The sequence below is a fragment of the Chlorella variabilis genome, assembly GCF_000147415.1.
Source record: "Chlorella variabilis unplaced genomic scaffold CHLNCscaffold_4, whole genome shotgun sequence".
Taxonomy (NCBI): Eukaryota; Viridiplantae; Chlorophyta; class Trebouxiophyceae; order Chlorellales; family Chlorellaceae; genus Chlorella; species Chlorella variabilis.
In genome coordinates, this window is record NW_005435084.1 from 1,155,233 (window position 1) to 1,179,754 (window position 24,522).

The following is a 24,522-nucleotide window of genomic DNA, read 5'->3' on the forward strand; positions in this document are numbered from 1 at the left end:
TACCCTTCAGAGCGACAAGCAGAGCTTCGGGTGCATGGCGGCCGCGCCCTACGGCTCCTCCCTCATCCTCCCCATCTCTTACGCCTACATCTCCCTCATGGGGTCTCAGGCCCTCACAAACGTGCGCGCCCCGCCAACAGCCGGCACATGCGCACGTGGCGCACGGTGCCCCCAGCCCCGCCGCGCCGCCGCCTTGGAGTCGGATGCGTGCTCCCCGCCCGCCTGCCCCGCCCTCCTGCCGCCGCCTCCTCACCCACCCTCTGCCCCACCTCCCGCAGGCCTCCAAGCTGGCCATCCTCAACGCCAACTACATGGCCAAGCGCCTGGAGCAGCACTACCCCGTGCTCTTCCGCGGCGCCAACGGCACCTGCGCCCACGAGTTCATCCTGGACATCAGGTGGGGCTGGCTGTGGCTGGATGCTGGGGCTGGCTGGCTGGGGCTGGCCATGGCTGGCTGGGTGGGTGGTGGTGGTGGTCATGCGATAGTGGTGGTGATTGGTGTGGGGGGGTGGGTGTGGTGAGGCTGGGCTGGCAGTCTGTTGGCTGCCGCCCCGGCTGCCCAGCTGGCCGCTGCCTTGCCCTGGCTGCTCGTCGGGAGCGCCGTGTTTGACCCCGGTGCCGCCCCGCGCCCGCAGGCCCATCACCGACGCCACCGGCGTGGAGGCGGAAGACATTGCCAAGCGGCTCATGGACTACGGCTTCCACGCCCCCACCATGAGCTGGCCCGTGGCAGGTGGGCCTCGGCTGGGCTGCACCGGGCTGGCTGGCGGGGCGGGCATGCAATCAGGACCCTGGCGTGGCTGCGGGCGGGACCGCTCTGCCCTTCATCCCTGCAATGCCGGCCCTCTCCACCCCTGCCACGCCACACACTGCTGCGCACTTTTCACACGCCGGCCTGCGCCGGCCTGCGCCCCCCTGTGTGCTCCCACCCCTCGGCAGGCACGCTGATGATTGAGCCCACTGAGAGCGAGAGCAAGGCGGAGCTGGACCGCTTCTGTGAGGCCATGATCTCCATCCGCCACGAGATTGCCGCGGTGGAGGCGGGCAAGGTGGGGCGGGCCAGGGGCGGGGGTATGGTTCAGGGGAGGGAGGGCAGGGGTCGATCTGCAGGGGAATGCGTGTCTGTGTTTTCTGCTGGATGGATCAATGCATGGCCTGGCTGCGGCATGCATGCCCAGCTGGCAGGCGAGGTGGGCATGCGGCATGCGTTGTGCCCTGAGAGCCAGGCAGGTCGGCTGAGCACGCTGCCTGTGCCCCCGCCTCTCCTCCCGTCCCCAACCTCGCCCCCGCAGGCCGACCCCAAGAACAATGTGCTGAAGCACGCGCCGCACTCTCCCGACGTGGTGCTGGCCGACACCTGGGACCGACCCTACACTCGGGAGCTGGCCGCCTACCCCGCCCCCTGGGTGCGCCAGGCCAAGTTCTGGCCCACCACCAGCCGCGTGGACAATGTGTACGGCGACCGGCACCTGGTGCTGCGGCTGCCAGAGGTGGCGCCCGCGGGCGCCGCGGCTGCCGACGAGCCCGCCGAGGCCGTGGCGGCGTGAGCTGCCCTCGCGCGGGCTCGCCTCGGGCTGGCCGGGGCCGGCCGGCATGACTGGCTGCCCGCCCCGCCCGCGCCAGCTTTTGTTTGACCACACACACTCGTCCGACTGTGCACCCACGTTTTGGCGTCTGAAGCGCCGCCTTGCCGCGCAGCTCGGGAGCGCGGATTGCAACGCAACGTTTCCCCTCGCAACGCCTTCCTCCCCACCTGCTTTTTAACATTTGATTGCCCCTGCGCAATTGCCACCCATTCTTACGTCCCCCCCGGGACGCTGCAGCAGCCCTCCTCCCAAGAAATGAGCCCTGCGTCGTGTAATGCAACACGACTTGAAGTGGAGAGGAAGGGAGGGAAGAAGTGATGATGGGTGGTGGGAAGGGGGGTTTGGGTGGCTGTCTTGGTTGCCTGGCTCAACTGGCAGGGTGCCTTGGCACGCGCCAGCAGCCGAGCGAGCGGGCGGCCGGGCCGAGCGGGCGGCCGCGCTGCGGCGTGCACAGCGCGCCGCTGGCCATGGACCTGACCGCGGCGCCCAATCGTCACAAGCTCGCATCCGACAGGACCTGTGCATCCCGCAGTTCCTTTCACCCGCCGCCAGCGGGATGGCGCCCAGGAAGAGGGGAGCCCCAGGAGATGGGCCGAGACTCTCGAGACAATCGGGCAGGGATGCTGTAATAGCTTGGTTAGAATCCCCAGATGGCTGCGGCCTGCCCTCGGACGTTGTGCTCAAGGTGTGGACTCGGCGTCCCGGTTCAAGCTGAATGGCAATAAGCCAGGGCGTGAACATACTGTCAGCAACCTCTTGGCCCTCTGCTGCTGCGCGCCCGCCCAGCCACTCGCTCCCTGCCGAGTCCCGACCCCCGCCACGCTGCCCGCCGCTCCGCCCGCTTTTGCAGTTGAACCAAACCTGGGAAGCGAACAACGAGCTGGTGGACGGCGGCACGCTGCTTGATGCCGACATCGAGCTGCTCACTGACATTGGCGTCTCACGCACCGTGGCGCGCAAGATTGTGCAGCGAGTGCAGCAGCTGGCGGGCCCGGCCACCCAGGTGCGGCAGGGGGCTCGTTCAAGGCCTTGGAGTGGCGGCGCAGCCTGCCTCCTCTTGCAGCCGTCTGCGGGGCGGCCCACCTTGGACTGTGGCAGCCGCAGCTCATGTGGGAGCTGCCGCTGCATCCACTGTGCTGCGTTTCCCAATCGTTGCGCCGTCTGCAGGAGTTGGCGCCCACCACCCAGCAGCACCACCAGGCAGGCGACGAGGAGGAGGACGAGCAGATGGAAGAGGACCAGGGGGAGCAGGAGCGGCAGCAGCAGGCGCGAGGACCGCGGGAGCCTCCACGCCGCCCGCCAGCCACGCAGCCAACGCAGCTGACGGCCACGCAGGGCACCAGACACCCTCCAGAGGCGCCAGAAGGCAGCCGCGCGGCACGTGCGGCCGCTGCTGCGCGGCCCAGCCGTGCCACCCGTCGGGCGTCAGAAGCACCAGAGGCCAGCCAGGCCACGCAGGGCACACGTGCCACCCGGGCAGCCAGCAGGGGCACCTTCCGCACCGCGCGCACTGACCTGGCTACCCAGGCCACACAGTCCCCGCTGATCAAGCCAGATCCTGAGCAGGCGGAGGAGGAGGCGCTGGCATGGGAGGAGGAGCAGCAGGAGGAGCAGCAGCAGCAGCAGCGGCGCACCAGGCGCCGCCTGAGCGCGCGGCAGCAGAAGCAGGAGCCTCTGGAGGATGGGCGGGAGGAGGAGATGGAGGAGGCGCAGCAGGAGGAGGGCATGGAGACAGAGGCAGAGGAGGAGTCAGAGACCCAGGACGAGTCTGGCGGGGCAGCACCCCGCCGCCGCGGGCGCCACGTCTTGAAGGAGGACCCCGAGCAGCTGGATGGCGGCGGCGGCGCTGCCGGCGTGGCAGTGCAGGAGCACAGCCTGCCGCTGACTGGACGGCGCAGCGCCCGCACCGCCGGCCGCCAGCAGGACGAGCAGCAGCAGGAGCAGCAGCAGGAGGAGGCGGGGCCCAGCGGCAGCGGCCGCCCGCGCACCAGGCGGCAGCAGCAGCAGCAGGAGGAGGCGCAGCTGCGTGCCACGCAGCGCGAGCTGCGCGGCAGGACCATGCAGGAGCGGCAGCGCCGCCAGGAAGAGGAGCAGGAGTCTGAGGAGGAGGAGGAGGCGGTGAGGGGGGTGTTCGGGAGCCGCTTGCACAGCCAAAGCAGCTTGCTGTGTTCCGCAGCTCCCAAGTCGGCAGGGCCGCCTGCCCCAGCTATCCCCCGAGCCAGCCTGCATCCACTTTCCTTTGGTCCTTTTCCTGATTCGCACCTGTGCGAATTTGTGTCGGCTGGGCTGTGCTGCAGGGCGGCATCCAGCAGCAGGCTGATGCGGAGGATGAGGAGGACTGGGGCGAGCTGGCGGTTGAGGATCTGGGCCCAGAAGCCCGCAGGTTTGCTCCTGCTGGCTGGCCTGCCGCGCCAGCCTTGCACAAGCAGCTGCCAGGAGTGGATGGCCTGCCGCCGGGGGCATCCGCCCCTATGCCTGCTGTGCTCCGAGCAAGGCGCCTTCCTGCCTGGCCAGTTGCCTTCTGACTGTGGCCATTTGCGTTGTGGCGGCCCCTGCGTGTGTGCGCAGCGGGCAGTACGCCAAGGACTGGGAGCGGCGGGCCAAGTGGGGCATGCTGGAGATCTTCACATCCATGCCCGTGCAGAAGGTACCTGCACCACCTGGTACTGCCAGTATACTGCCAGTGTACTGCCGGCTGCTGTCTGTGTGTACTTGCCCGCCCTGGTGGCCGCCAGCAGCCGCTGCACACTTCATGACTCCCAAGCCACGTTGGCGACTTGCAAGGCTCAGCAGCCGTCCTGCCCCTGCGCTGCAGCTGCGGGAGCTGGTGGAGGGGCAGGAGGAGTGGTCTGAGCTGGCCGCCAACATCATGCGCGTCAGGAGGAAGGTGGAGGGCGAGAGGTGGGCCTGGCCGGGCCGGGGCGATGTGCGCCGGCATGGGCATCGCCTCATGCATCCGCCCGCCGCCTGCTGCCACGTGCCATGCCCCTGGCTTGTGCGCTTGCCCCGACTGCCCCGCCCGTCCTGCCGCTGCCGCCCTGCGCCCCCTGCAGCACTTGGGTGGAGCTGGAGAAGGCCAAGTCGATTGCGCCCAGGCTGGTCAACTTCATCATGACTGGAGACCCCGATGGGAAGGCCAACGACAGCGGTGGGAGCTGCTGCTGGCCGCCCCGCTCAATGGCACTGGTACTTGGCACGCGCCGGCAGCAAGCAGCCAAGCACACGCGTGCAGGCATTATCGCCGCTGCCTGGGCTTTACGCATGCCGCTGCGCCGACCCTCGCTCGCACCACAGCTGTCACCCAGCACGGATGGGCTGCGCACCTGACCCGCTCTCTCCCCTGCAGGGCCCCTGCACCAGCGGGCCATCAAGGAGCTGCTGAAGGACTACTGCGATGATGCGGTACGGGCATATGTGGAGGATGTGCTGAAGCCGCGGTACCAGGTGGGGCGGGGCGGCGATACCGGGCCGGGCATCGAGGTGTGAAGCCAGGTTGACTGGCTTTATGAAGGCACTGGAGCCGGGCGCCGTGCTGTGGCCTGCCGACGGGCGCTTTTTGTGGTGCTGCCCTGCCCGCGCCTGGTGCGCAGAACGTGCCGCGCAGCCAGGACCCGCACAAGCTCATGTGGAAGCTGTGGCACTACCCGCGCGGCCCCGCCAACGACGTGCTGGAGGTGGGCTGGGCGCCTGCCGCTCCTCGGTGCTTGCGGCGGCTGGTGTCATGCTCCCGGGCCAGACCCAGCCCGCCAGCGCCCGTCTCAGTCTGCCCCCCAACTCGGATGTGTTGTGGGGCATTGCGCGCAGACGCTGCTGGGCAGCCGGGAGCTGGAGTATGAGGCGATCCTCGGCGCCGACCTGGAGCCCAACGCCGCCACCGGCAACACCGCCTGGCCCAAGGTCTGGCAGGCCATCGAGGCTGGGAAGCTGACGCTTGTGAACCAGGTGCGGCCTGCGCCTGGCTGCCCGCCTGCCTGCCTGGTAGCAGCAGCAGTCTTCCGCCAGCTCAGCAGTTTAAAGGCGGCTGCGAGGCGCTGACCCGGTCCCTTGAAGCTGCATGCCCCCCACATCACATGCCTGGCCCGCCTGCGTGCAGGAGGAGGTGCTGCTGTGGCTCATCCACGTCAACGACCTGTCCACCCACCCCCGCGTCAGGGTGGGCCGCGCCGCGCCGCGCCGCGCCGCGCTGGGGCGTCCACCTCCCCGCTTGCCTCCAGGCCACCTGCTGTGCTCCCCGCGCCTGTGCCAGCCCGCCGCACTCCCCGCGTGCCTCCCAGGCCGACACCACAGATCATTGGTATCCCCACCGCTGCCCCACCACTCCACCGCCGCCACATCGCCGCAGGTGTCCGCCCGGCTGACGCGCCAGCCCGGCAACCGCAAGCTGCGCGTGTCCATCTACCAGATCTTCTCCACCTCCACGCTCTCCTCCTCCCTCATCTCCGGCACCTGGCAGCGCAAGAACGCGGACACTGAGGAGGATGAGCTCGTTGCGGTGGACCTGCGCTTCCTGCTGTCCATGCTGGACGGATTCGACGGCTCTCCCTTCATGGAGCAGATGGACAGGTTGGTGGGTGGCTGGGTGGGGGTCTGGTGGCGGTGGCGAGGTTGGTGGCACAGGGCTAGGTGGGGGCAGGGAGGGCGGGGGGCACCTGCAGCGGAGACAGAGCTGGCCTGCAGGAGGGAGAGAGCTGGCCTGGCGAGGGCTGAGGAGCGGTGGCAACCCCTGGCCGAGCCGGCGGCAGCAGCAAGTGCCTACTTGCCTGGCTGCCTGCCTGCTCTTTCCGACTGTAATGTTGTACTGTCCCTCGCCCTTGAACCCGGCGCCCTGCCCCTCCCCTGGGCCTGCCTGCAGGCTGACCCAGGAGTATGAGGCGACTGAGAACGAGGTGACGGCGCGGGGGGTGGAGGGGGAGCTCAGCGTGGATGCACCCATGAACCTGAAGCAGGTGCGCCGGGCAACGGCCCGCCTGCTCTGCATGCGCATGCCGTCCTGGCCCCGACGCACTCGCCCCTCTTGGCCCCTCTGGGCGCCAGGCAGCTTGCTCTCAGCTCTGCCCAAGCCACCTGCCTGCCTACCTGCCTACCTGCCTGCCCGCCTGTCTACATGCCCACCTGCCCGCCTGCCTGCCTGACTTATCGGCCTGCCCTGCCCTCCCCGCAGTTTGACAAGGTGATGGCGTGCGTGGAGGACGTTGACCGCGGCGAGCCGGCAGAGTTCAGGGAGGAGTGCTCAGACGCCTTCCTGCTCACGGTGGGGCTGCTGCCTGCCTGCCTGCCTGCCTGCCTGGCTGGCTGGCTGGCTGGTCTGCAGCGCTGTGCATCCGCACCGCCGAGCGGCAGCTTCCCAGCGTGCACGCACAAGGCAAGCCTGCGCGGCCGGCGGCCGCCTCCCCGACTCGTTCCCGGCCTGCTCCTGCCCCGCAGCTGCGCCCCTACCAGCGCCGCTCGCTGGCCCACATGCTGCGTGAGGAGCGGGCGCTGGGCGGCTCCTCCCGCAACCTCTGGGTCAAGCTCAACCTGCCGGAGCACCCGGGTGAGCGCCTCGGCAGTGGGGGGGGCCGGCGTCGCTCTGCCTGCCTTGCGGAGCCGGCGCTGCTGCGCAGCAGCCCCGGAGCGCTTGCCGCGTCACCTCTCTCCCCATGTGCCACAAACAACCGGCGTATCCCACCCCCGCCCCCGTATCCCACCTCCTGCCCTGCAGACGTGCAATGCTACGTGTCCCCCATCCTGCACCAGATCCGCTCCAGCACCTCCAGGATCGAGGCTGAGCAGTGGGTGAACGCCAACGGCGGCGCGGGCTGGATCGCGCTCGAGGTGCGTGTGGGTGGACTGCAGAGGGGCGGCTGCGGTTGCCCTGCCTGATGGCACCGATGCCGGCGCTCAGCGCTGACTCGCATGTGTCGTCTTGCCCTGGTAACTGCCTGGTGCAGCCTCCCGAGGCAAAGCAATCCGCGACTTCCAAACAGACCCGCCCACCAAGGTGGGCTCGTGTGCGGCGTTAGGGTGCAGCCGCCGCCTGGCCGCTGGGCTGGCCAGTGCTGGGCTGCCGCATCCTTCGCTGCCTCGCTGCCGGCGTGGCGCCGCCGCAGACAGCCGGCCGCTGCCCTGCTTTTTGTGTATTACTGCAGGTGTTCCTGCTGACGTACCGGGCGGGCGGGGCGGGCATCACGCTGACGGCCGGCACACACATCATCCTGTGCGAGCCCACCCTGAACCCCAGCTTTGAGAAGCAAGCCATCGGCCGCTCCCACCGCATGGGGCAGACTAAGCCGCTGACGGTGACGCGCATGCTCATGCTGGGTGAGCGGGCGGGCGGGCGGGCGGCCTGCCTGGGGTGGCAAGGGAGGCGGGATCTCGCTGGGGAGGGGCCCCGCAGCTTGCTGCGGAGCCAGCTTAGCGTGCTTTTACACACCCGGCCAGCCGCGGCCTGCCAGCTGCTGCACGCCCCGGCCCGCCGCCCCTCCCACCCCCACCCGTAGTGTACAACTTTTGGGTACAATTTTTGGGTACAACTTTGGGGTACAGCTTGTGTGTGTGGCAACTTAGAACATGTGTGTGTTGCAGGCACGATAGAGGAGAAGGTGGCTGAGTTTGTGGAGCGGCAGAAGTCTGAGGTGGAGGGGGACCCGCAGCAGCAGCTGGAGAGCACCATGATGGAGACCAACCAGGGTGGGGGCTGGGGGTTGGGTTTAGGGTGGGAGCAAGGGAAAGCGTGGGGCACAGGGCGGGGCAGCTGGGCACCCTGCCCCGCACCGGTGGCGCCTGGCTGCTGTCGGCGCTTGTTGGCGAAGGGCTGCCAACCCAGCTGGCGCAGGGTCACGTACCTCCTGCTGTGTGCGTGTGTGCAGCCGCCAACGACGAAACCAACAAGCTGACCATTGAGGAGCTGAGGGACTTCATCTACAAGATCCCGGATGAGGAGGACGAGTAGCAGGCCTGCCTAGGACAACCAGCCCCCGGGGGTTGCTGCAGTGCTCATTGCACCACTGCCCTCGAGGGCCAACCGACACAATTGACAGATAGCCTTCCGTGTATAGGTGTACCCTTCTTTGCTGAGCTTGCTCCAGCTGAACCGCGCCAGGACACCAACAGACGTGCCAGCCAGCAACATGCCAGCCAGCAGTAAAGCTGTGCCACTGAATGGTGGCACCCGCACCCTACACATGTAGTCCCCCTGCACTCCTTGTACCCATTAAACTCAGCCGGCACCACCTTGTAATGTGCTTGACAACCAGCATGGCGGCCGGCTGTACGTACTCAGGTGCTCATAGGCGCCGCTTCCGCCGCCACATCAGCCAGCCCATTTTTTCATTCCAGCCTCTCGCAGCGCCCCCCGAGCTAGTCCAGCAGTATGGCCACCACTCGTGCCAAGTCGAAAGCTGGGCGGCAGGGCTCAGAGCAGGCCCGCGGGCATGCGCCCAGCAGCAGGGGCAAGTCCAAGGCTGTGCCCAAGGCAGCCCCCACCAAGTCCAAGGCAGCAAAGCAAGCTCCAGCCAAGAAGCGCGGCAAGCACGCCACGGCGGCTGGGGCGCCCGGCACCTCGGCTGCCGCAGCCGCCGCCGCCGCCCCTGCAGCAGGCGGAGGCAGCCAGCTGGTGGTGACCAACCGGGCGCCGGTGCTTACGCTGTGGGCGGCGGTGGTGGCGCAGCGCGAGGGGTACAGCTGGGAGGAGGGGCTGACGTTTGGGCGGTACATCGCGGGCGTACTGGCGCACAGCAAGGGCAAGGCGTTGGGCCTGTATGAGGATCGCGAGGTCAGCGAGGAGGAGCGGGAGGACAGGAGGCGGCGGGAGGAGGAGGCGGGGGTGGAGCGCGTGCGGGTGTTTGGCATGAAGTGCCCCGCCCTGCTGGTGAGCGGGAGGGCTGGCCTGCGGGGGGGCTGCCTCAACAGCATGGCAACCACGGTGCTGCCTGGTAGCGGTAGCGTTCTGGCTGAGAAGGAGAGGCATTTGTTGGCAATGCCAGTATGCATGCATGCATCCGAGCCTCCCGGCCACCCTGGTCCCTGGCTCGCACAGGTGGACGGCCAGCGGCGCGCGGTGCACGAAAGCCAGGCGATCGAGCCGTCCAGCGTACAGGCCAGCCTGCGACGCTCTCTGGGCGTCCGCTTCCAAGACACAAAGGTGTGGGCCGCGGCTGCACCGGTCCGCTGCCCTGCCACGCCAGCGTTCAACAACGACCATCGGGACGGAAAGCAGGATGCACCTCAAGCCATGGGTGGCCAAACCCCCGCGCCGTGCTGCTGCCTGGCCTGCCCGCCGCGCCGCCAATGTGCATCGCAGGCTGCGATGGAGGAGCTGGCTGGCGCCATCCCCGCCGCCCGCATCCCGCGCGTGGCCTACAAGCTGTACGAGCAGTTCAGGCCGGAGTGGAAAGGGTGGGGCGTGAAGAGCCAGCTGGATCTGCAAACCATCCGGGGCCTGGCGGCCACGTGGCAGGAGGAGGCCTAGGCTAGGGACGGCGCTGCTGGAGCAGCAGCCGCATCAACGAGCACCTGCCTGCCTGCTACTGGCGCCTGCCCCTGCTTCTGTGCATGCTCGATGCTCATGGCTGGGACAAGACTGCATGCACGTTTCTGTGCTCAGTGTGTGCCTGTGTGCCTGTGTGCCTGTGTGCCTGTGTGGCTGTAGCTTGGGGGCAGCTGGCGCGTCAGCCTTTCACAGGGCCTCCAGGGTGCTGGAGGAGGCCCATGCCAGGCAGCTGTGCAGGTAAAGCGTGAACAGGCTGCCGAGCAGGGAGGGCGGGGGAGACAGGGGGACCTCCGGAGGGTCCTCGCGCCCCGGCGCCCCAGCTGCCGCCGCGAGCGCAAAGCTCCTGCGGGCCCTCCGCTCCAGGGCCTGCAGCGCCGCCAGCGGCAGCGCCCAGCCGCACACCAGTGACATCCAGAAGTGCACCACCAGGCACTGCTGCATGGGCTGGGCGGCCCGCCACGCCAGCTGCAGCCCCGCGGGCGCCGGGATCATGGGGCTGCTGCATTCGGGGCACAGAGTGGGGGAGGGGGCAGGAGGGGCGGCCTCAGTGGCAGGCGGGGCACCAGGCAGGGAGCCTGAGCTCCACCCCGTGGCCAGTTCCCACCACCAGCAGGCAGCAGCATGGGAGTGCCAGGGCGCCGCTAGCAGGCTGCGCGTGTGGCGGCGGCAGCGGGCGCGCCACTCACTGCGCCAACGCCAGCGCGTCGTGCAGCCTGGCCAGTGGCGCCTCCACGCCGGGCGCCTCCAGCATGCGCCCGCACATGGCGCGGGCGGTGGCGAGCGGCGGCAGAGCCAGCAGGGGCAGCACCACGCGCAGCGTGGACAGCATGAGGCGGCCGTAGAGCAGGTAGATGGCGGTGTAGAAGACGGCGCTGCACAGGCTCATGATGCCCAGCAGGGCCAGCGGGCTGGAGTGGTGGCGGTCAAACAGGGGGTTGTGGTGGGACAGGGCCAGGGTGATGGCCGCCCACTGCATGTGCAGGCACCCCGCCGTGGTGAGCAGCTCTCGGTGCCGCACGTAGGTGCGCCGCCGCCGCGCGATGAGCACCGCCATGCCGCAGGACAGCAGGCTGTGGCTGGCGCTGACGGCGGCCATCACCGCACCAAAGCAGCAGACACGCTGGCGGCGTCATGCAGCGGGGGCCAGTGCGGCGAGCTGCAGGGCTGTGCCATTCCACAGGCTACCCACACAACGGCGACGGTTCCAGCAGTGCGCGGTTCAATGGCGGCGTGTGCTTGCCTGGCTGGTGCTCGCGCACCAAGACCTTGTAAGACAGCATCAGCATCAGCACCGCCACACAACGCCAGGCCAGAAGGTCGGAGTCGGCGCCTGCCTCGTTCAAGGCCCTGCACGCAAGGTGCGGCATGCCAGACGGTGCCAAGGCGGTGGCGCGGCGGCAGGAGGGAGGTCAGCCTGCCGGCCGCACAACAGCGCGGCCTCGCAGCGGGACACATGAATCGGCTTGTGGGATCTCGTAGAAGAAGGTTTGGAGCCTGAGCCACCAGAGTAGGGCTAACCTGCGGTATGCATCGTCTCGCCAGCCGCGCCACTGTTTAAGTACTGCGGAAAGCATGTTTGGCAAGTCACAAACATCAGCGGACATCAGGATGCCGAGTTTTTGCTCGGCGGTACACCTGTGCGCCTCTACGCCTCTGCGTACGTCCGAATGTGTACAAGAGTGCATTGCAGCCTGATCGGGGCAACAGTGCAGGGACATCAATCAATAACTGATTGGAATGCACGCTGAGGACGAGGGGCATGTGGCGGCGTGCCACTTACACCGCCACTCACGCCGCCGCAGCCAGAATCAGCGCTTACAGTTCTACGCACAAGTCACCAGGCGGCCTCCAGGGCGTTTGCGCCAGCCCAGGCCAAGCAGCTGCAGAGGTAGAGCATGACGGGGCCAGCCAGCGGCAGCGGGTACAGAGGCAACGGGTGTGCCGGCGGCGGTCGCCGCTCTCGTGGCTTGCCGCAGTCGTCCCCATCCTGCTGCTCCTCTTCCCGCTCCTCCTGCCAGTCGGGCTGCTCCTCCACCCACCGCTCCATGGCCCTCCGCTCCAGGCAGCCCAGCACCACCAGTGGCAGCGCCCAGCCGCACACCAGCGACATCCAGGCGTGCACGACCAGGCACTGCTGCCTGGGCTGGGCGGCCCGCCACGCGTGCAGCAGCGTGTTGGGCGCTGGCATGATTGCGCTGCTGCACTCGGCGGAAGGGGGCGAGAAGGGGTGGAGGACCTGAGAACCAGGCTGCAGCCGGCAAGGCAACACCACCTCGGCACGCCTGTCACCCAGCTCGCTGCCAGCAATGCCCGCGCAGCAGCGGGCGCGCCACTCACTGCGCCAGCGCCAGCGCGTCGTGCAGCCTGGCCAGTGGCGCCTTCACGCCGGGCGCCTCCAGCACGCGCCCGCACATGCCATCGACGGCGAGGAGCGAGGGGAGGGTGAGCAGCGGCAGCGCCAGCTGGTTGACGCCAAAGGCCAGCCTGCCGCGAAGGGCGTAGATGGAGACCCAGAAGACAGTGCTGTGCAGGGTCATGAGCACCAGCAGCGCCAGCTCGCTGCCCCTGTGCTGCGCCAGCACGTTGCTGCCACCGTGCACGGCCAGGAGCTGCGAGGTGCACTGCAGCTGGAGGCAGGCCGCCACTCCGATCAGCTCCCGGTGCCGCACATACACGCCCCTGCCCCACCGCTTGTGCGCGATGAGCGCCGCCAGGCCGAGTGTCACCAGCACTTGGCTGCCACCGATTAGCGTCGGCTCTGAATGGGGGAAGAGAGGGGGGGGGGGGGCAGGGGACTGTCAGTGGCCAATTGTGCGAGGTCTCACTTTACCCTGCACACCATGCATGGGGGGAGAGAGGAGGGCCAGCGGGCAGCATAATGCTGCTATGTGTGCCATGGGCTCGCGCCGACGCACAACCTGCCGCCAAGCGCAAGGGGGAAGTGCAGTTCGGGCATGCATGATGCCGAGCAGTGTTTCTGTCCGCCTGCGCTTGCCTGTCAGCCCCTCGAGGCTGGCTTTGAGGATGACCAGGACCAGCTGCACAGCCCCCGAAAACTGCCAGGCTTGTCTGTCGGAGTCGGCCGCCGCCGCATTCGCATGGCGTCTGCACGGCGTCCAGGACCCAGGCGGCGGGGCGGCATGTGCGGGTTGGCGTCAAACCGCGTGCCACATGTCAAATCGCAGCACCACGTCGATGGTTTACGGGTTTCAGAGAGGTTTGCAGGCAGGGGCGGGCTCCCGACAGTGGAGCCAGCCGTGCCTGCTCAGGGACCGCCTGCTCAGGGACCGCCAACCCCACGTCTTCACCATTGGGCCACAAGTAGCAGGCGGGGTGCAGCACTATAGGGACGAAGCTTTGCGAGGAGCAAGTTCCCCCAGCTAGGAAGTCGTCTGAGGTCCGGCACCCTTGTTCGCCGACTGGTGTGCAAGGAGCAGAAGTGGCAGCAAAGCGAGACCGACAGGAGATGCTGAAATGGGAGTGTGCCCGTTCATGGCATGTACCGCCTGCATCGGGATGCCGCGGGCGGCACCGTGACGCCCGGGGCTGCCATCCACAGGCAGAGCTTATCATCACATCACATCACATCCCGCATCCTTGGGGCGGCTCAAGGTCATCATGGTACAGTGCGCACAAGTTTGCACAAGCCGCAGCGCTGGAAGCTCATCGGCTGAGACGGGTTTGGAAAACGGCCCACTTGGTGGGGCCTGGCATGGTGCTTGATGAGAGTGCTAGGGCTGCAGAGTCCATGCAATGCAGCTCATTGGGCTCCATAAACTCGGCACTGCATAATGAGAGAATGCAGACAGTGGCACATGCATCTATCAATGCCCGTCAGGCGGCCAGGCGGCCAGCGGCAGGGCAGCGGGATATGTTTGCACATCCGCATCAAGCGCCGCAGGCCCTCTCAATGTCAATTCATTTTGCGCTCTGCGGTTTCGAGCAATAACAGGCACGCCGCTGGCATTGCGAAAGGCTTCGCATGGGCAGCCTCCTTGTGCCCTGCACCTGCCATGGCTCATTCACCTGGAGCCGTAGCAGCATTGCTGTACAGATGCAGCCGCGCCGCCGGCATCGAGCGGGCCATCGGCATGTGCCATCCACCGCCGCCGCTGGCGCTGCCTCACCGAGGCCAGGGGCAGAGGTTATGCAGCCGCAGGAGGCAGCACAGCTGGCACACGACATTGCCAGCCTGAACCTGGTGAGTTTGCTGCAACCAGCCGAGTCCATTTTCGAATGTGCTGCCTTGCATGTGTATCACCGTTCCATGCCGCACCGCGCCGCGTGTGCAGGAGGACTTGCGGGCCATGCTGCGGTGCCGGCGGCTGGGAAGTGAGGGCAGCAGGGCGGAGCTGGCGCAGCGGCTGGGCGCCTTTCTGGCCAGCCCCGCCAGCTTCCCAGAGGCCGACTGCAGGCCTCGCCCTGTGGTGCAGCTGGGCGGCCGCCTGTTTGCCGGCAGGCAGCAGCTGCGGTCGCACTGCCAGCTGCTGCTGGCGCTGCTGGAGGGGGAGGAGGTGGAGGCGGGGCACCCAGACTGGGCCTTCCTGTCGGCCCTGCTGCAGCAGCACCCACGGTATGCGGACAAGGTAGGGGCGGCAATGTGCGTTTGTGTGTGTGGGTGGCTTCATGTGGTGTGTGGTGTGGGGGTGGAGCGCTCCACCCACCCACCTCTCCCGCCACACCGACTTAACCCTAGTGCAGCATGTGCCCCACCGGCTGCCCGCCGCCCCACCGCCCGCAGGTCGCTCCGCCCGTGCAGCGCTTCCGCGTGCGTGCGGTGCAGCAGCAGGACATGGCCACGTACCGCATGTTTGAGTTCCGGGACCAGCGCGGCCAGGAGTGGGCCGACTTCTCGTACCGCAAGTGCATCGGGTGAGGTGGGCGCCAGGGGCGCCCAGGGAGGCGCGCCGCCTCGCAGGCACGCTACTGGGGTGGGCGCATGCCTGCTAGCACCGCGGGCAGGCAGCAGCAGCGCGTGCGCGCCGTTCCCGCCACTCGGCTGCTGTGGGAGAGGCCTCTGCTTCTGTAGCGTTGAGTTTTTGCCCACCCCAGCCTGCGCCGCCGCTGCCGCTGCTGTTCCCTCCATCCCAGGCTCGACCCGGGGCACAACGCCGACCTCACCTTTCGCGACGCCATGCGGTGGGCTGTGGGTGACCAGCTGGCAGCATACAGGGCGGCATCGGCGCAGGTCGGCAGCGGTGGGCGGCCGGTGTGGCGGTGCGACTGCTGCGGGCGCCGGGTGGCGCACGGCGGCAAGCTGCGGCTGGAGCACGCGGAGCCTTCTTTCCACCAGGTGGGCTGCTGCCGGGGTCACCAGAGGCTGGGGCTACTAGTGTAGTACCAAAGGCTCCAGGCTGGGTTGAGGGTCTGTGTGCAGAACTGGGCGGCAGCGGTTTCGTGCCACGCAGCAGCGGCAGGAGGGACGTTCCACTGTGCGGTGCTGCTGCCTCATGCCCGCATCAACGGTGTGCTGTGCTGGCCCCGCCTCCCCCCTGGCCTGCGCCGTGGTACCGCAGCTGGTCAGGAGCTTCTGCGACGGCACCAGCCTGCGGCCGCCGCCGGTGGACGGCAGGGTGCCGGGCACCAACCGCGGGTGCTTCACAGACGAGGCCTGGGTGGCGGCGTGGCGGGCATTCCACCGGCGCAACGCGCGGCGCTTGGAGCTGCGCTGCATCCCGTGTGCCCAGCAGCTGGCGCAGCAAGACGGCGGGGGGCAGGGGTGGCGCGCCGCCAGCGCCAGCGCCAGCTGAGGCCGTCAGTGCAGAGCTGTCTGGACTACGTCCTCCATCAGTGTATTGTTTCATTTTTTTGACCGAGAGCAGCCACAGGGGCTTGCTCCCTGTAATCGAATTGCAGAGTGGGTGGCTAGTGTAACTGGACCATCACAGGCAGGTTCACTGCGCCAGGCGATTGGCTGCCGCCTCCACCGCCGCGCCATTTGCCGCCGCTCCTGCACCTGTCGTATGCCCCGCAGCCTTGAAGGCGATGGCGGTCTGCTCGTGCTGCGTGTTGGCCAGCAGCCACAGCAGCTGCACCCGCTCAAACTCGGGCGCCAGCTGCTCCGCCAGCTTCTGCCGCCACTCCTCGGTCCGTCCCTGGCCCCGGCCTGTGCACCCGGCGTGGCAGACGGCAAGTGTGAGTCGCGCACATCCATCCATCCATCCACCCATCCATCCATCCATGCATCCCATGCACAGTGTGTTGTGCCATTGCCAGCAGGCCACCCCGCACCAAAGAACTTGAGCGTCATGATGACGGCAGCCCCGGGGTGCAGCAGCGGCAGCAGCGGGCGCAGCATGTCCACAATCTGGGACGGGTGCCTGTTCACGTCTGCACCGCGGGCAGGAGGCGGGGGCGCGGGTCCACAGCGGCGTAGGGGCGGCGGTGGCGAGGGGCAGGGCGGCGGGCAGCTCCTGCTGCATGCCAGCCAGCCATGTCGGCAGCGAGGCTGCCCGACAGGCTTGGAAACGCAACAATGTGCGCTGCACGCACGCCCGTCCTGTCACACACATGCACACCTGAGACGATCAGGTCCACACCCGCCTCCCCAACCATGCCGACAATCTGCTGCACAGCCGCCTCTGCCTTGCAGGCCAGGTGGGTGACCACGCCAGGCACCAGCGCCCGCTCATCCATGGGCGCCGGGTCCACAGCCAGCACCAGCCGCGCCCGCTGCGCCAGCACGTGCGTCCACCCGCCTGCAGGCAAGGCGGCGCGCCCCAGAAGGTGGGAGAAGAGAGGCGGCTGGATGGTCAGAGCCTGCGCGTGTGCACGGCGGAGGGAGCCGCCATGCCGCCACGACATGCCGGCGACATACACAAGTGACAGCGTTGGTGGCGGCAGCGGCGCGGGGGGCTCACCCGGCGCGGCCCCAAGGTCCACCGCCACGCCGCTGGTCAGCTGCAGGCCTGCCGCCGTCAGCGCCTCGGACAGCTTGCCTGCCCGGGTGGCACAGGGGGATGGGGGCAGGGCAGGGGAGGGGCGAGGTGTGCAAGCGGGAGGACCCAAATGCCAGGAGGGAGGACAGATACCGAAACACCGCTCCCGCAGCTGCCCTCTTGCCCAGGGCCATGGACCGTCTCCACCCACAGCACCCCCACCCCCCGCCCACTGGCCACCCACCCACCTGCTGCCTTGCACAGCTGGTCAGGCACCCGCTTGTCTCGCACGGGCTGGTAGTTGTACAGATGATCCGCACGCTGCAGGCTCCAGAGGAACCGCTCCTCCTGCTGCTGCTGCCCCTGCTGCTTTGCTGGCTCTGCCTGCTGCTGCTCCTCTGCAGGCATGCGCACAATGTGCAGCACCCAGGCAGGGTCGACAGGCTGCAGGTTGAAGCTGGGAGGCAGCTGGTCACCCAGCCAGCCCTCCAGAGAGCGAGGGAAGCACTGCAGGCGCAGGCGGCCACCGTCGGGGGCCGGCCCTGCCGCCACCAGCTGCTCCACCAGCTGCTGCCGGGACAGCGCCACGCCGGGGCTGCTCTGCAGGAAGTACACCCTCACAACCGCCGCGTTGGCGGAGCTGTTGCTGTAAATCCAGGCATTGAGCTCGGCGGGGGTCAGCCGCGTGCGCTTGTAGTGCACTAGGCAGGGGCCATCTCGGTCGGTGCAGGGTCCCACCTCATGTACCTGCAACAACAAGGAGCGGCGGCGCAGGCGTGGGCGGCGGCGGCGGCATGCATGCTTGGCGCGTCATCGAAAAAAGGACAAGTTGCAATCATCGCTGCTCGCATACCTCTTCGGCAAAGCCTGCTGGATAGAAACAGTGCGTCTGCGGCGATTGGGCATAGCGCCAAAGTCGATGCGCAAGGCTTTGGTTTGTGCTCTGCAGCACATAATCCATTAGGGGAGAGGAACACAAGCAGCAGATGGTTGACTGATTCCAGCCCATGCCGGACAGACCGCCTTAGCCGCCACGACGTGCCGCGTCACAGCGCCGCTCCCCCCCTTCATCTGCCTGTGTAATGCTGTCCAGAGAGCTATTTGACACATGAGTGGGAATCACAGATGGGTAATCAGCAGACGATTGAGTAGCGAGCGGGACAAGTGAGCAGCAGAGGGCAGCAAGAAGGGAGCAATGGCAGGAAGCAGCGGGAGCGGGAAACAATGTGGGAGACGCTTGCAAGTTGATGCCGGTAGAGACCCATCCGCCGCACCAGGGGCCGCGGCAGCAGAGGCCCCAGGTTCTGCAGTCGCACGGGGGGGGGCAGGATGGAGGCCAGAAGGTTGCTGCTGCAGCAGCAGAGGCGGAGCGGGAGGCAGCCACGGAAGTGCTGGCACGTCCAACCCAGCCGCCGCGCGCACTACTGCACTATTCCTCCTTCTCACCGGTCATATCTTGCAGTACACCCCATCCATGCGGTACCCTCGCCGCCGCGCCTTCTCAGCCCACTCGCGGCCCTTCACGGGGTCGGCCTGGCAGCCATACCCCTCTATCAGCATCTGCCCCAGGAGCGCCTGCGCCTTCTGCAGCACGGCAGGCAGCGGCGGCAGCTCCGGGCAGGGTCAGCTGGCAGCACCGCTGGCGCAGCACTGCAAAAACACAGGCTGCAGGGACCAGCGTCGAGAATGCGGTCAGGCACGGGGCCGGCCGGCCAGAGGAGCGCGCTGCCTTCCTCGCTGCATGCAGGCCTGTTTGCAGGCGGCTTCTGCTGCTGCAGCGCCGCGCCACGCACCACGTCCCCGCGCAGCGCCTCCTTCTCCGTTTCGAGGTACCACCGCCGCAGCGCGTCGGCGACCACCGCCCCCAGCTTGGCTGGCTGCTGCAGCCGACCGTCAGCCAGCATAACTACGACGGGCTGCGGGGCGCCGGCTGCGGTACTGGGCACATCGTTACTGGTGCCTGCAGGGGCGGAGCACAGCGTGGGGCGGGTCGCTTGAGACAGCAGGCGGGAGTGGTGGCCTCGCTGCAGCAGCAGCTTGGCCTCAAGCCCTTGAAACAGCGAGTTGGCGGGAGGCAGCGCGCCCACCACCGGCGCTACACCAACGTCGAGCCATGAGGCCTCCCCGCGCGGCAATCAGTGCCACACCCCACCTTGGCCAGCCATGTGGCCTACGGCACGGCGCTTGACGGCCGTGCGGAGCCTTCTGCGTGCCGAGCAGATGGCACCGGGCAAGGAGGAGCGCAGAACACTCCGCGTTGCGCTTGCCGGGAGACAGCCCACGACTTGCATGCGCCACCGGCAGTGCCGTGCGCAACGCTGTAGCGGGGAGCGACAAAGAGGAAGTGCCTGAAGGGAGAAGCGCTGGGAGCGCAATAGCAGTGGGTTGCTCAGCTCCTGCAGCGCTGAAAAGTGGTGTGGGCAGGCGCGCTGAGCTTGGTTGTCGCCTGCTGCGTGCTGTGCCAATGCCACTTACTGCTGCAGGCCCGCTCAACCACCCCCCACATTGGCAACATTTGGGCAGAGAGGGATAGCCTGATCGGCATTGGATGGTGGCGTAATCGCGACGGCATTCACGCCCTGCACCAACCATTCAAAGGGTGCCCACACTCCTGTGCTCTTGCGTCGCGGTTTTATGCCCCTGCTGCCGTCCGTGGGTGTCGTGGGAGCCAGCAGCCGCCTGATTGTTGCCCGCCGACTGCTGGCCACCTCGTGGCAGGCACCCGCCGCCACCGCCGCCGCCAACTCCACTTGGAGCACCACCATGGGGCAGAAATCGATCGATTCCTTCTTGATCAAGAAGCCAGACGGCACCAGTAGGGGTAAAGTCATGGCCTCAACAGCAGCAGGCGGCCCCGGCGACGGCGCAGCTGCTGCGACCGGCGAGCCGCAGGCGGTGGTGGCAGCAGCCGGAGCAGGCGCCGGTGTGGCACCAGCAGCGGCAGAGCAGCCCGCAGATGTGCACCAGGCGCAGGCCATCGAGCAGCAGCACATGCGGGCGCATGCCAACCGAAACGCGGCGCTTGCAAAGCAGGTAGGCCAAGCAGGCACGCGCGAGCTCCTCGCTGCCGCCACCGCCTGGCGTGGCTTGCCTGGCCCCACCATTGCCTGCACCCCCCACGAAAGCGCCCGCCGCTTCCGACCCTCTGCTGCTTCTGTACTTTCTGACGCCCACAGGTTGTGCTGAAGGCCGAGGCGGTGGGCGGGTTGCCGCGGCTGGGGGAGCTGCTGGTGGAGGACAGCTGGCGCCACCTGCTGTCCTCTGAGCTGGACAAGCCCTACTTTGCTGACCTGGAGGCATTCGTGCGCTCAGAGTGGGCCGGCAGCCAGATGGTCTTCCCGCCAAAGGACTGCGTGTTCAGGTGCGGGCGGGCGCCGCACCCGCCCCGCTGCGCGCGGTACCACGCCCGAGGTCGGACCCACAATGCCTGTTTGGCACGTGGTTGCCATCTGCTGTGCCGACAGCGGTGGCGTGCTGCCTGCGCGCCTGCTCCACCCGCGCGCGCTGTGCCGTGCAGGGCGCTGAACAGCTGCCCTGTGGACAAGGTGCGGGTGGTGATTCTGGGGCAGGACCCGTACCACGACCTGGGCCAGGCCATGGGGCTGTCCTTCTCTGTTCCGCACGGCCGCGCTGTGCCCAGCAGCCTGCGCAATATGTACAAGGAGCTGAGGGAGGACCTGGGCTGCGAGGGCGGGCGGGGCGCGGGTGGGCGGCATGCGTGGGTGGATGGGCGGCTGCTGGTGGTTGCGGGCCGCTGGCATGCAGCCAGTCCTCGAGTGCTGTGCCGGCCTGTGGATGTGCTGTTGATCGCGAGGTCCACTGGGTGCGCCCGGCAGCCCCCAGCAGGTGTGGCCCACGAGCGCTGCCGCCTGCCCGCCCATGCTGCTGCAGTGCCCAAGCACGGCAACCTGGAGAAGTGGGCGCATCAGGGCGTGCTGCTGCTGAACGCCGGTGAGTGCACCCGCCTGAGCCAGCCCACCAGCCCCAGCTACACTCCTTGGCAGCCATGCAGCACGGTTGCAGAAGGGGTGTACGCGCTCCCCTCCCATGTCTCCGCCCGTAGTTGACCGTATGCCTGGCTGCCCAGCATCCCAGACCTTCAACTCGCCTCCTTCCTTCCTACCGCCCCGCAGTGCTCACCGTGCGTGCGCATAGCGCCGCCTCCCACGCCAAGAAGGGGTGGGAGAAGTTCACTGACGCCGCCATCTCGCGCCTGTCCAAGCAGCGCAGCGGCGTGGTCTTTCTGCTGTGGGGGCGCTATGCGCAGGTGCGGGGAGCAGGCCAGGGATGCTCTTGTGCTGTCAGGCTGCTGCACTGAGCAGCTTGCTGCCACTGGCTGCCCAAGCCTGCCGGTCAGCCAACTGCCCCTCCTCTGCCCGCTCCCAGGACAAGGGCAAGGTGATTGACAAGAGCAAGCACCACGTGTTGACGGCGGCGCACCCCAGCGGGCTCAGCGCCAACCGCGGCTTCTTCGGCTGCCGCCACTTCTCGCAGACCAACCGCCTGCTGGAGAAGGACGGGCAGCTGCCGATCGACTGGTGCATCGAGTGAGGCATGGCGCCTGGATGGGCTGGGTGCCTGTTGGGAGCCCTTGTGGTTTCATCCTGAAGCCCACACAGTTGCCCTGCTTTCTAGGGTGAACTCTACAAGCTACTGCCTTTGCCTGACTGCCGCAAAAGTGGTTGTAATCCGCAACTGGCGGCAGTCAACTGGCGGCGCAGGCCGCAGGCTCAACAGCAGTCCATAGTTCGACTTTCCTGCTGCCATGTGCGAGGCCCTGCTAATAACAAGGCATCTGAGTGGGCCAGGGGATCGGAAAGCGCCCTGCCTGGGGCCACCGCAGTACAACTGTGTGTACGGCTGTGCCTTCGAGCTCGCGCAATGACCCAATTTCGCTCCCTTTCGCGTAGGCCTCCTGTGGCGACCTCCCTTATTCAAGCAGTAGTAACTTGGGCATTGATAGAGACCTGGCATGGACGGCTGCGGGTGGGCTGCCACCAGCTCTAGGGCCTCCACAGGGCTTGCAGCTCACAGCACCACAGGCAGCCGCCGGGCCTTCTCTCGCTCCCTGTCCAGCAAGCCTGCCAAGGTGAGGAGGGCGCAGTGCTGCAGCAAAAACATGGGCGGCGGCACAGCTGCAAGGGGGCCAGCTTTTGATCGCCCCCGCACGTCGATGCGTGCAGGGCTTCCCGACCTACCTGGGCCTGCGCGGGCAGCATGCGGCAGCCCCAGCAGCAGATGGCGTGGCGGCCATGAAGGCAGCGGCAGCGCCTGCCGCCGCTTCAGTTGCAGTGGAGAAGCTGCAGGTGAGCGCTGGACACCCCCCGGCCTGCGCATTGGCCCCAAGAGCCCTCCACTTGCCCTGCCCTACTACCCACGTCCCGGCCTCGGGCGGGCCTGGCGGGCCAGCAGTGGGCCTGCCTGCATCCAGGCGGTGCCTGGCTCGAGATTGGGGGGCCCAACTGCTGCCCGCAACGGCGCGGCGGCGCGGCGCCCTGGTGTGCGGCTCTGGCCTGCCTATCAGGTGCACCGCACCGGTGGTTCACCTGCCTCGATCCGTATCCTGCTGCCCTGAGTGCAGACCGCCTCGTCCCCGGTCAACCTGCACGAGGTGGCGGATGCGGAGCAGCTCCTGGAAGAGCTGGACGCCTGCGGCGTGAGTGGCGCCGCCCCGGTCCATGACGCGCGGCGGCGCGTGGGGATACCTCGAGAAAACCGCCTGTGCTGCACATTTGGGCGTTGATCCCATGCCTGCCGGTGTTGTCTGGGTGCTGCAGGTGGGCCTGATTGCCAGCCTGAAGAACGAGTACAAGCATGACATCGTGGAGAAGGTGAGGGCGCACCCGGGGAACACCTAGCCGCCGGCCTTCAGCCCAGGCTGCAGGTGTTTGTTTAGGTGTGGCCCACCACGGCCAGCCTGACCGCGACCTGAGCCCGGCTGCCCTGCCCTCGCAGGCGCTGGTGGCGCTGGGGTGCATGGAGCACCGCGGCGCCTGCTCCGCCGACGACGTGTCTGGCGACGGCGCGGGGCTGATGACCAAGCTGCCCTGGGAGCTGTTCAAGGCGGAGATGCCGCAGCTGAAGGAGGAGACCACCGGGTGCGGGCAGCCTGCCGCGCAGCCAGCGGCTCCGTGGATGGCGGCGCAGCCTGCGGCATACAGCCCGCCCTGCCTGTGCACGCCGCGGGCCGGCAGCTGCTGTCGCTGCGGCTGCTGCGCATGTAGCGGTGCCCTGGTCTGCTGCTCATGCCTGCTGGCCCCCCCCTCCTCCCTCCTGCCTGTGCCTGCAGCGTGGGCATGATGTTCATCCCCAACGACGACGCCCTGGAGGCCAGGTGCAAGGAGATTTTTGAGAAGGTGGCCAAGGACGAGAACTTCAAGGTGGGGCGCCGGGGGCCTCGCCAGGCTGGCACGCACACACCGGACAGCTCACAGCAGGCAGAGCTGGCGCAAGAAGGCAGGGACACCTGCGACGCAGCTCTGCTGCGGCGGCGTGGCGGCTGCCGACACGGAACGCTGGCTGCGCTGCGCATGCTGACGCCGCGCCCCCGCTCTGGGCCGCTCTGCCCTGCAGGTGGTGGCCTGGCGCGAGGTGCCCGTGGACGTGTCGGCGGTAGGCCCAATCGCCCTCAAGACCATGCCCCGCATGCGCCAGGTCTTCATCGAGTCGCAGGCGGGGCTGACGGGCGACGAGCTGGAGCGGGAGCTGTTCATCGTGCGGAAGCTCATGGAGAAGGAGAAGGTGGGGCGGGGCGGGGGCCGGGCCGGGCTGAGGTGGGCTGGAGGGCATGTGTTGTGCGTGCGTATGTGGAAATGTGCGGTGCAACGCGACGGACGGCGCGCAGCCGGCGCGCAGCATGGGCAGCGCGTGGGCCGCGCCACGGCCGGCGCTGCCCGCCTCTGTGGTCTCCGCCCTGCCTTCGGGGGGTAACCTCCTGCTGCCCCTGCCCCTGCCATCCGCCATTACCTTGCCTCACCGACCGCCCGCTCCCCCTGCAGGCTGCGGCGCTGGGGGAGGACCATTGGGACTTTTATGCGTGCACCCTCTCCTCCCGCACCATCGTATACAAGGGCATGCTAAACTCCTCCGCCGTGGGCCGCTTCTTTGTGGACCTGCGCGACGAGCGCTTCACCACCCCCTTTGCCATCTACCACCGCCGCTTCTCCACCAACACCGTGCCCAAGTGGCCGCTGGCGCAGCCCATGCGCGTGCTGGGGCACAACGGCGAGATAAACACGCTGCAGGGCAACCTCAACTGGTGGGCAGGGGGGAGGGGGCTTGAGGGGCCTGACCGGAGGCGCAGGGTCAGGGAGGGCAGGCGGGCGTTGCACCGTGCATGTGTGGCAGGCCAGTCGCCGGCCGGGCAGCCAGGCAGCCAGGCAGCTGCACCCCCCTGCCCTGCCCCGCCAGTGTTGCCTGCGGCACCTGTGCCCCCCTCCCAGGCCACCCACGCCGCCCCGCCGCCCCGCCTCTGCACATGCAGGGTGGCCTCCCGCCAGGCCGGCCTGCGCAACGAGGTGTGGCGCGGCCGCGAGCACGACTTCCTGCCCCTCTGCTCCGCGCGCGGTGGGTTGCTCCGCCCCGCCCC

The 24,522-nt window shown here is 68.1% G+C and overlaps 7 protein-coding genes across 7 annotated transcripts in view; 5 read left to right on the forward strand and 2 right to left on the reverse strand.

The window, feature by feature from the left end:
- Window positions 1-55: 55 nt before the first annotated feature.
- Window positions 56-1,547, forward strand: CHLNCDRAFT_34381 (hypothetical protein; the record flags this gene model as incomplete). The annotated part of the gene is made up of 5 exons (XM_005850027.1): window positions 56-121; window positions 279-397; window positions 636-733; window positions 940-1,049; window positions 1,293-1,547. The coding sequence occupies exons 1-5, from the start codon at window positions 98-100 to the stop codon at window positions 1,545-1,547; spliced, it is 606 nt and encodes a 201-aa protein (XP_005850089.1). The 5' UTR covers window positions 56-97.
- Window positions 1,548-2,301: 754 nt separating this feature from the next.
- Window positions 2,302-8,517, forward strand: CHLNCDRAFT_142147 (hypothetical protein; the record flags this gene model as incomplete). Its single annotated transcript, XM_005850028.1, has 19 exons — window positions 2,302-2,319; window positions 2,437-2,589; window positions 2,754-3,704; window positions 3,884-3,969; window positions 4,155-4,233; window positions 4,402-4,487; window positions 4,640-4,734; window positions 4,933-5,030; window positions 5,177-5,260; window positions 5,391-5,528; window positions 5,680-5,739; window positions 5,929-6,149; window positions 6,439-6,532; window positions 6,748-6,837; window positions 7,011-7,119; window positions 7,288-7,400; window positions 7,715-7,886; window positions 8,151-8,255; window positions 8,435-8,517. The coding sequence occupies 19 exons, from the start codon at window positions 2,302-2,304 to the stop codon at window positions 8,515-8,517; spliced, it is 2,835 nt and encodes a 944-aa protein (XP_005850090.1).
- A 420-nt stretch (window positions 8,518-8,937) lies between these two features.
- Window positions 8,938-10,035, forward strand: CHLNCDRAFT_142148 (hypothetical protein; the record flags this gene model as incomplete). The annotated part of the gene is made up of 3 exons (XM_005850029.1): window positions 8,938-9,435; window positions 9,604-9,708; window positions 9,868-10,035. The coding sequence occupies 3 exons, from the start codon at window positions 8,938-8,940 to the stop codon at window positions 10,033-10,035; spliced, it is 771 nt and encodes a 256-aa protein (XP_005850091.1).
- Window positions 10,036-11,890: 1,855 nt separating this feature from the next.
- CHLNCDRAFT_142150 (expressed protein) lies at window positions 11,891-12,902 on the reverse strand (the record flags this gene model as incomplete). Its single annotated transcript, XM_005850280.1, has 3 exons — window positions 11,891-12,254; window positions 12,394-12,814; window positions 12,896-12,902. The coding sequence occupies 3 exons, from the start codon at window positions 12,900-12,902 to the stop codon at window positions 11,891-11,893; spliced, it is 792 nt and encodes a 263-aa protein (XP_005850342.1).
- A 3,048-nt stretch (window positions 12,903-15,950) lies between these two features.
- Window positions 15,951-19,099, reverse strand: CHLNCDRAFT_142152 (hypothetical protein; the record flags this gene model as incomplete). Its single annotated transcript, XM_005850281.1, has 10 exons — window positions 15,951-16,162; window positions 16,288-16,386; window positions 16,575-16,754; window positions 16,917-16,994; window positions 17,183-17,681; window positions 17,788-17,823; window positions 18,209-18,284; window positions 18,418-18,518; window positions 18,728-18,894; window positions 19,087-19,099. The coding sequence occupies 10 exons, from the start codon at window positions 19,097-19,099 to the stop codon at window positions 15,951-15,953; spliced, it is 1,461 nt and encodes a 486-aa protein (XP_005850343.1).
- Window positions 19,100-19,763: 664 nt separating this feature from the next.
- CHLNCDRAFT_142153 (hypothetical protein) lies at window positions 19,764-21,485 on the forward strand (the record flags this gene model as incomplete). The annotated part of the gene is made up of 6 exons (XM_005850030.1): window positions 19,764-19,967; window positions 20,111-20,295; window positions 20,452-20,639; window positions 20,826-20,885; window positions 21,068-21,201; window positions 21,321-21,485. The coding sequence occupies 6 exons, from the start codon at window positions 19,764-19,766 to the stop codon at window positions 21,483-21,485; spliced, it is 936 nt and encodes a 311-aa protein (XP_005850092.1).
- A 421-nt stretch (window positions 21,486-21,906) lies between these two features.
- Window positions 21,907-24,522, forward strand: part of CHLNCDRAFT_142154 (hypothetical protein) — a gene marked incomplete at both ends in the record, with an annotated part of 7,304 nt that continues 4,688 nt past the window's right edge. Inside the window, 9 exons of the mRNA XM_005850031.1 lie at window positions 21,907-22,023; window positions 22,118-22,240; window positions 22,516-22,590; window positions 22,712-22,765; window positions 22,890-23,032; window positions 23,224-23,314; window positions 23,508-23,675; window positions 23,933-24,192; window positions 24,418-24,451. Of these exons, the coding sequence (XP_005850093.1) occupies window positions 21,907-22,023; window positions 22,118-22,240; window positions 22,516-22,590; window positions 22,712-22,765; window positions 22,890-23,032; window positions 23,224-23,314; window positions 23,508-23,675; window positions 23,933-24,192; window positions 24,418-24,451 (1,065 nt within the window). The remainder of the gene's footprint in view (window positions 22,024-22,117; window positions 22,241-22,515; window positions 22,591-22,711; window positions 22,766-22,889; window positions 23,033-23,223; window positions 23,315-23,507; window positions 23,676-23,932; window positions 24,193-24,417; window positions 24,452-24,522) is intronic.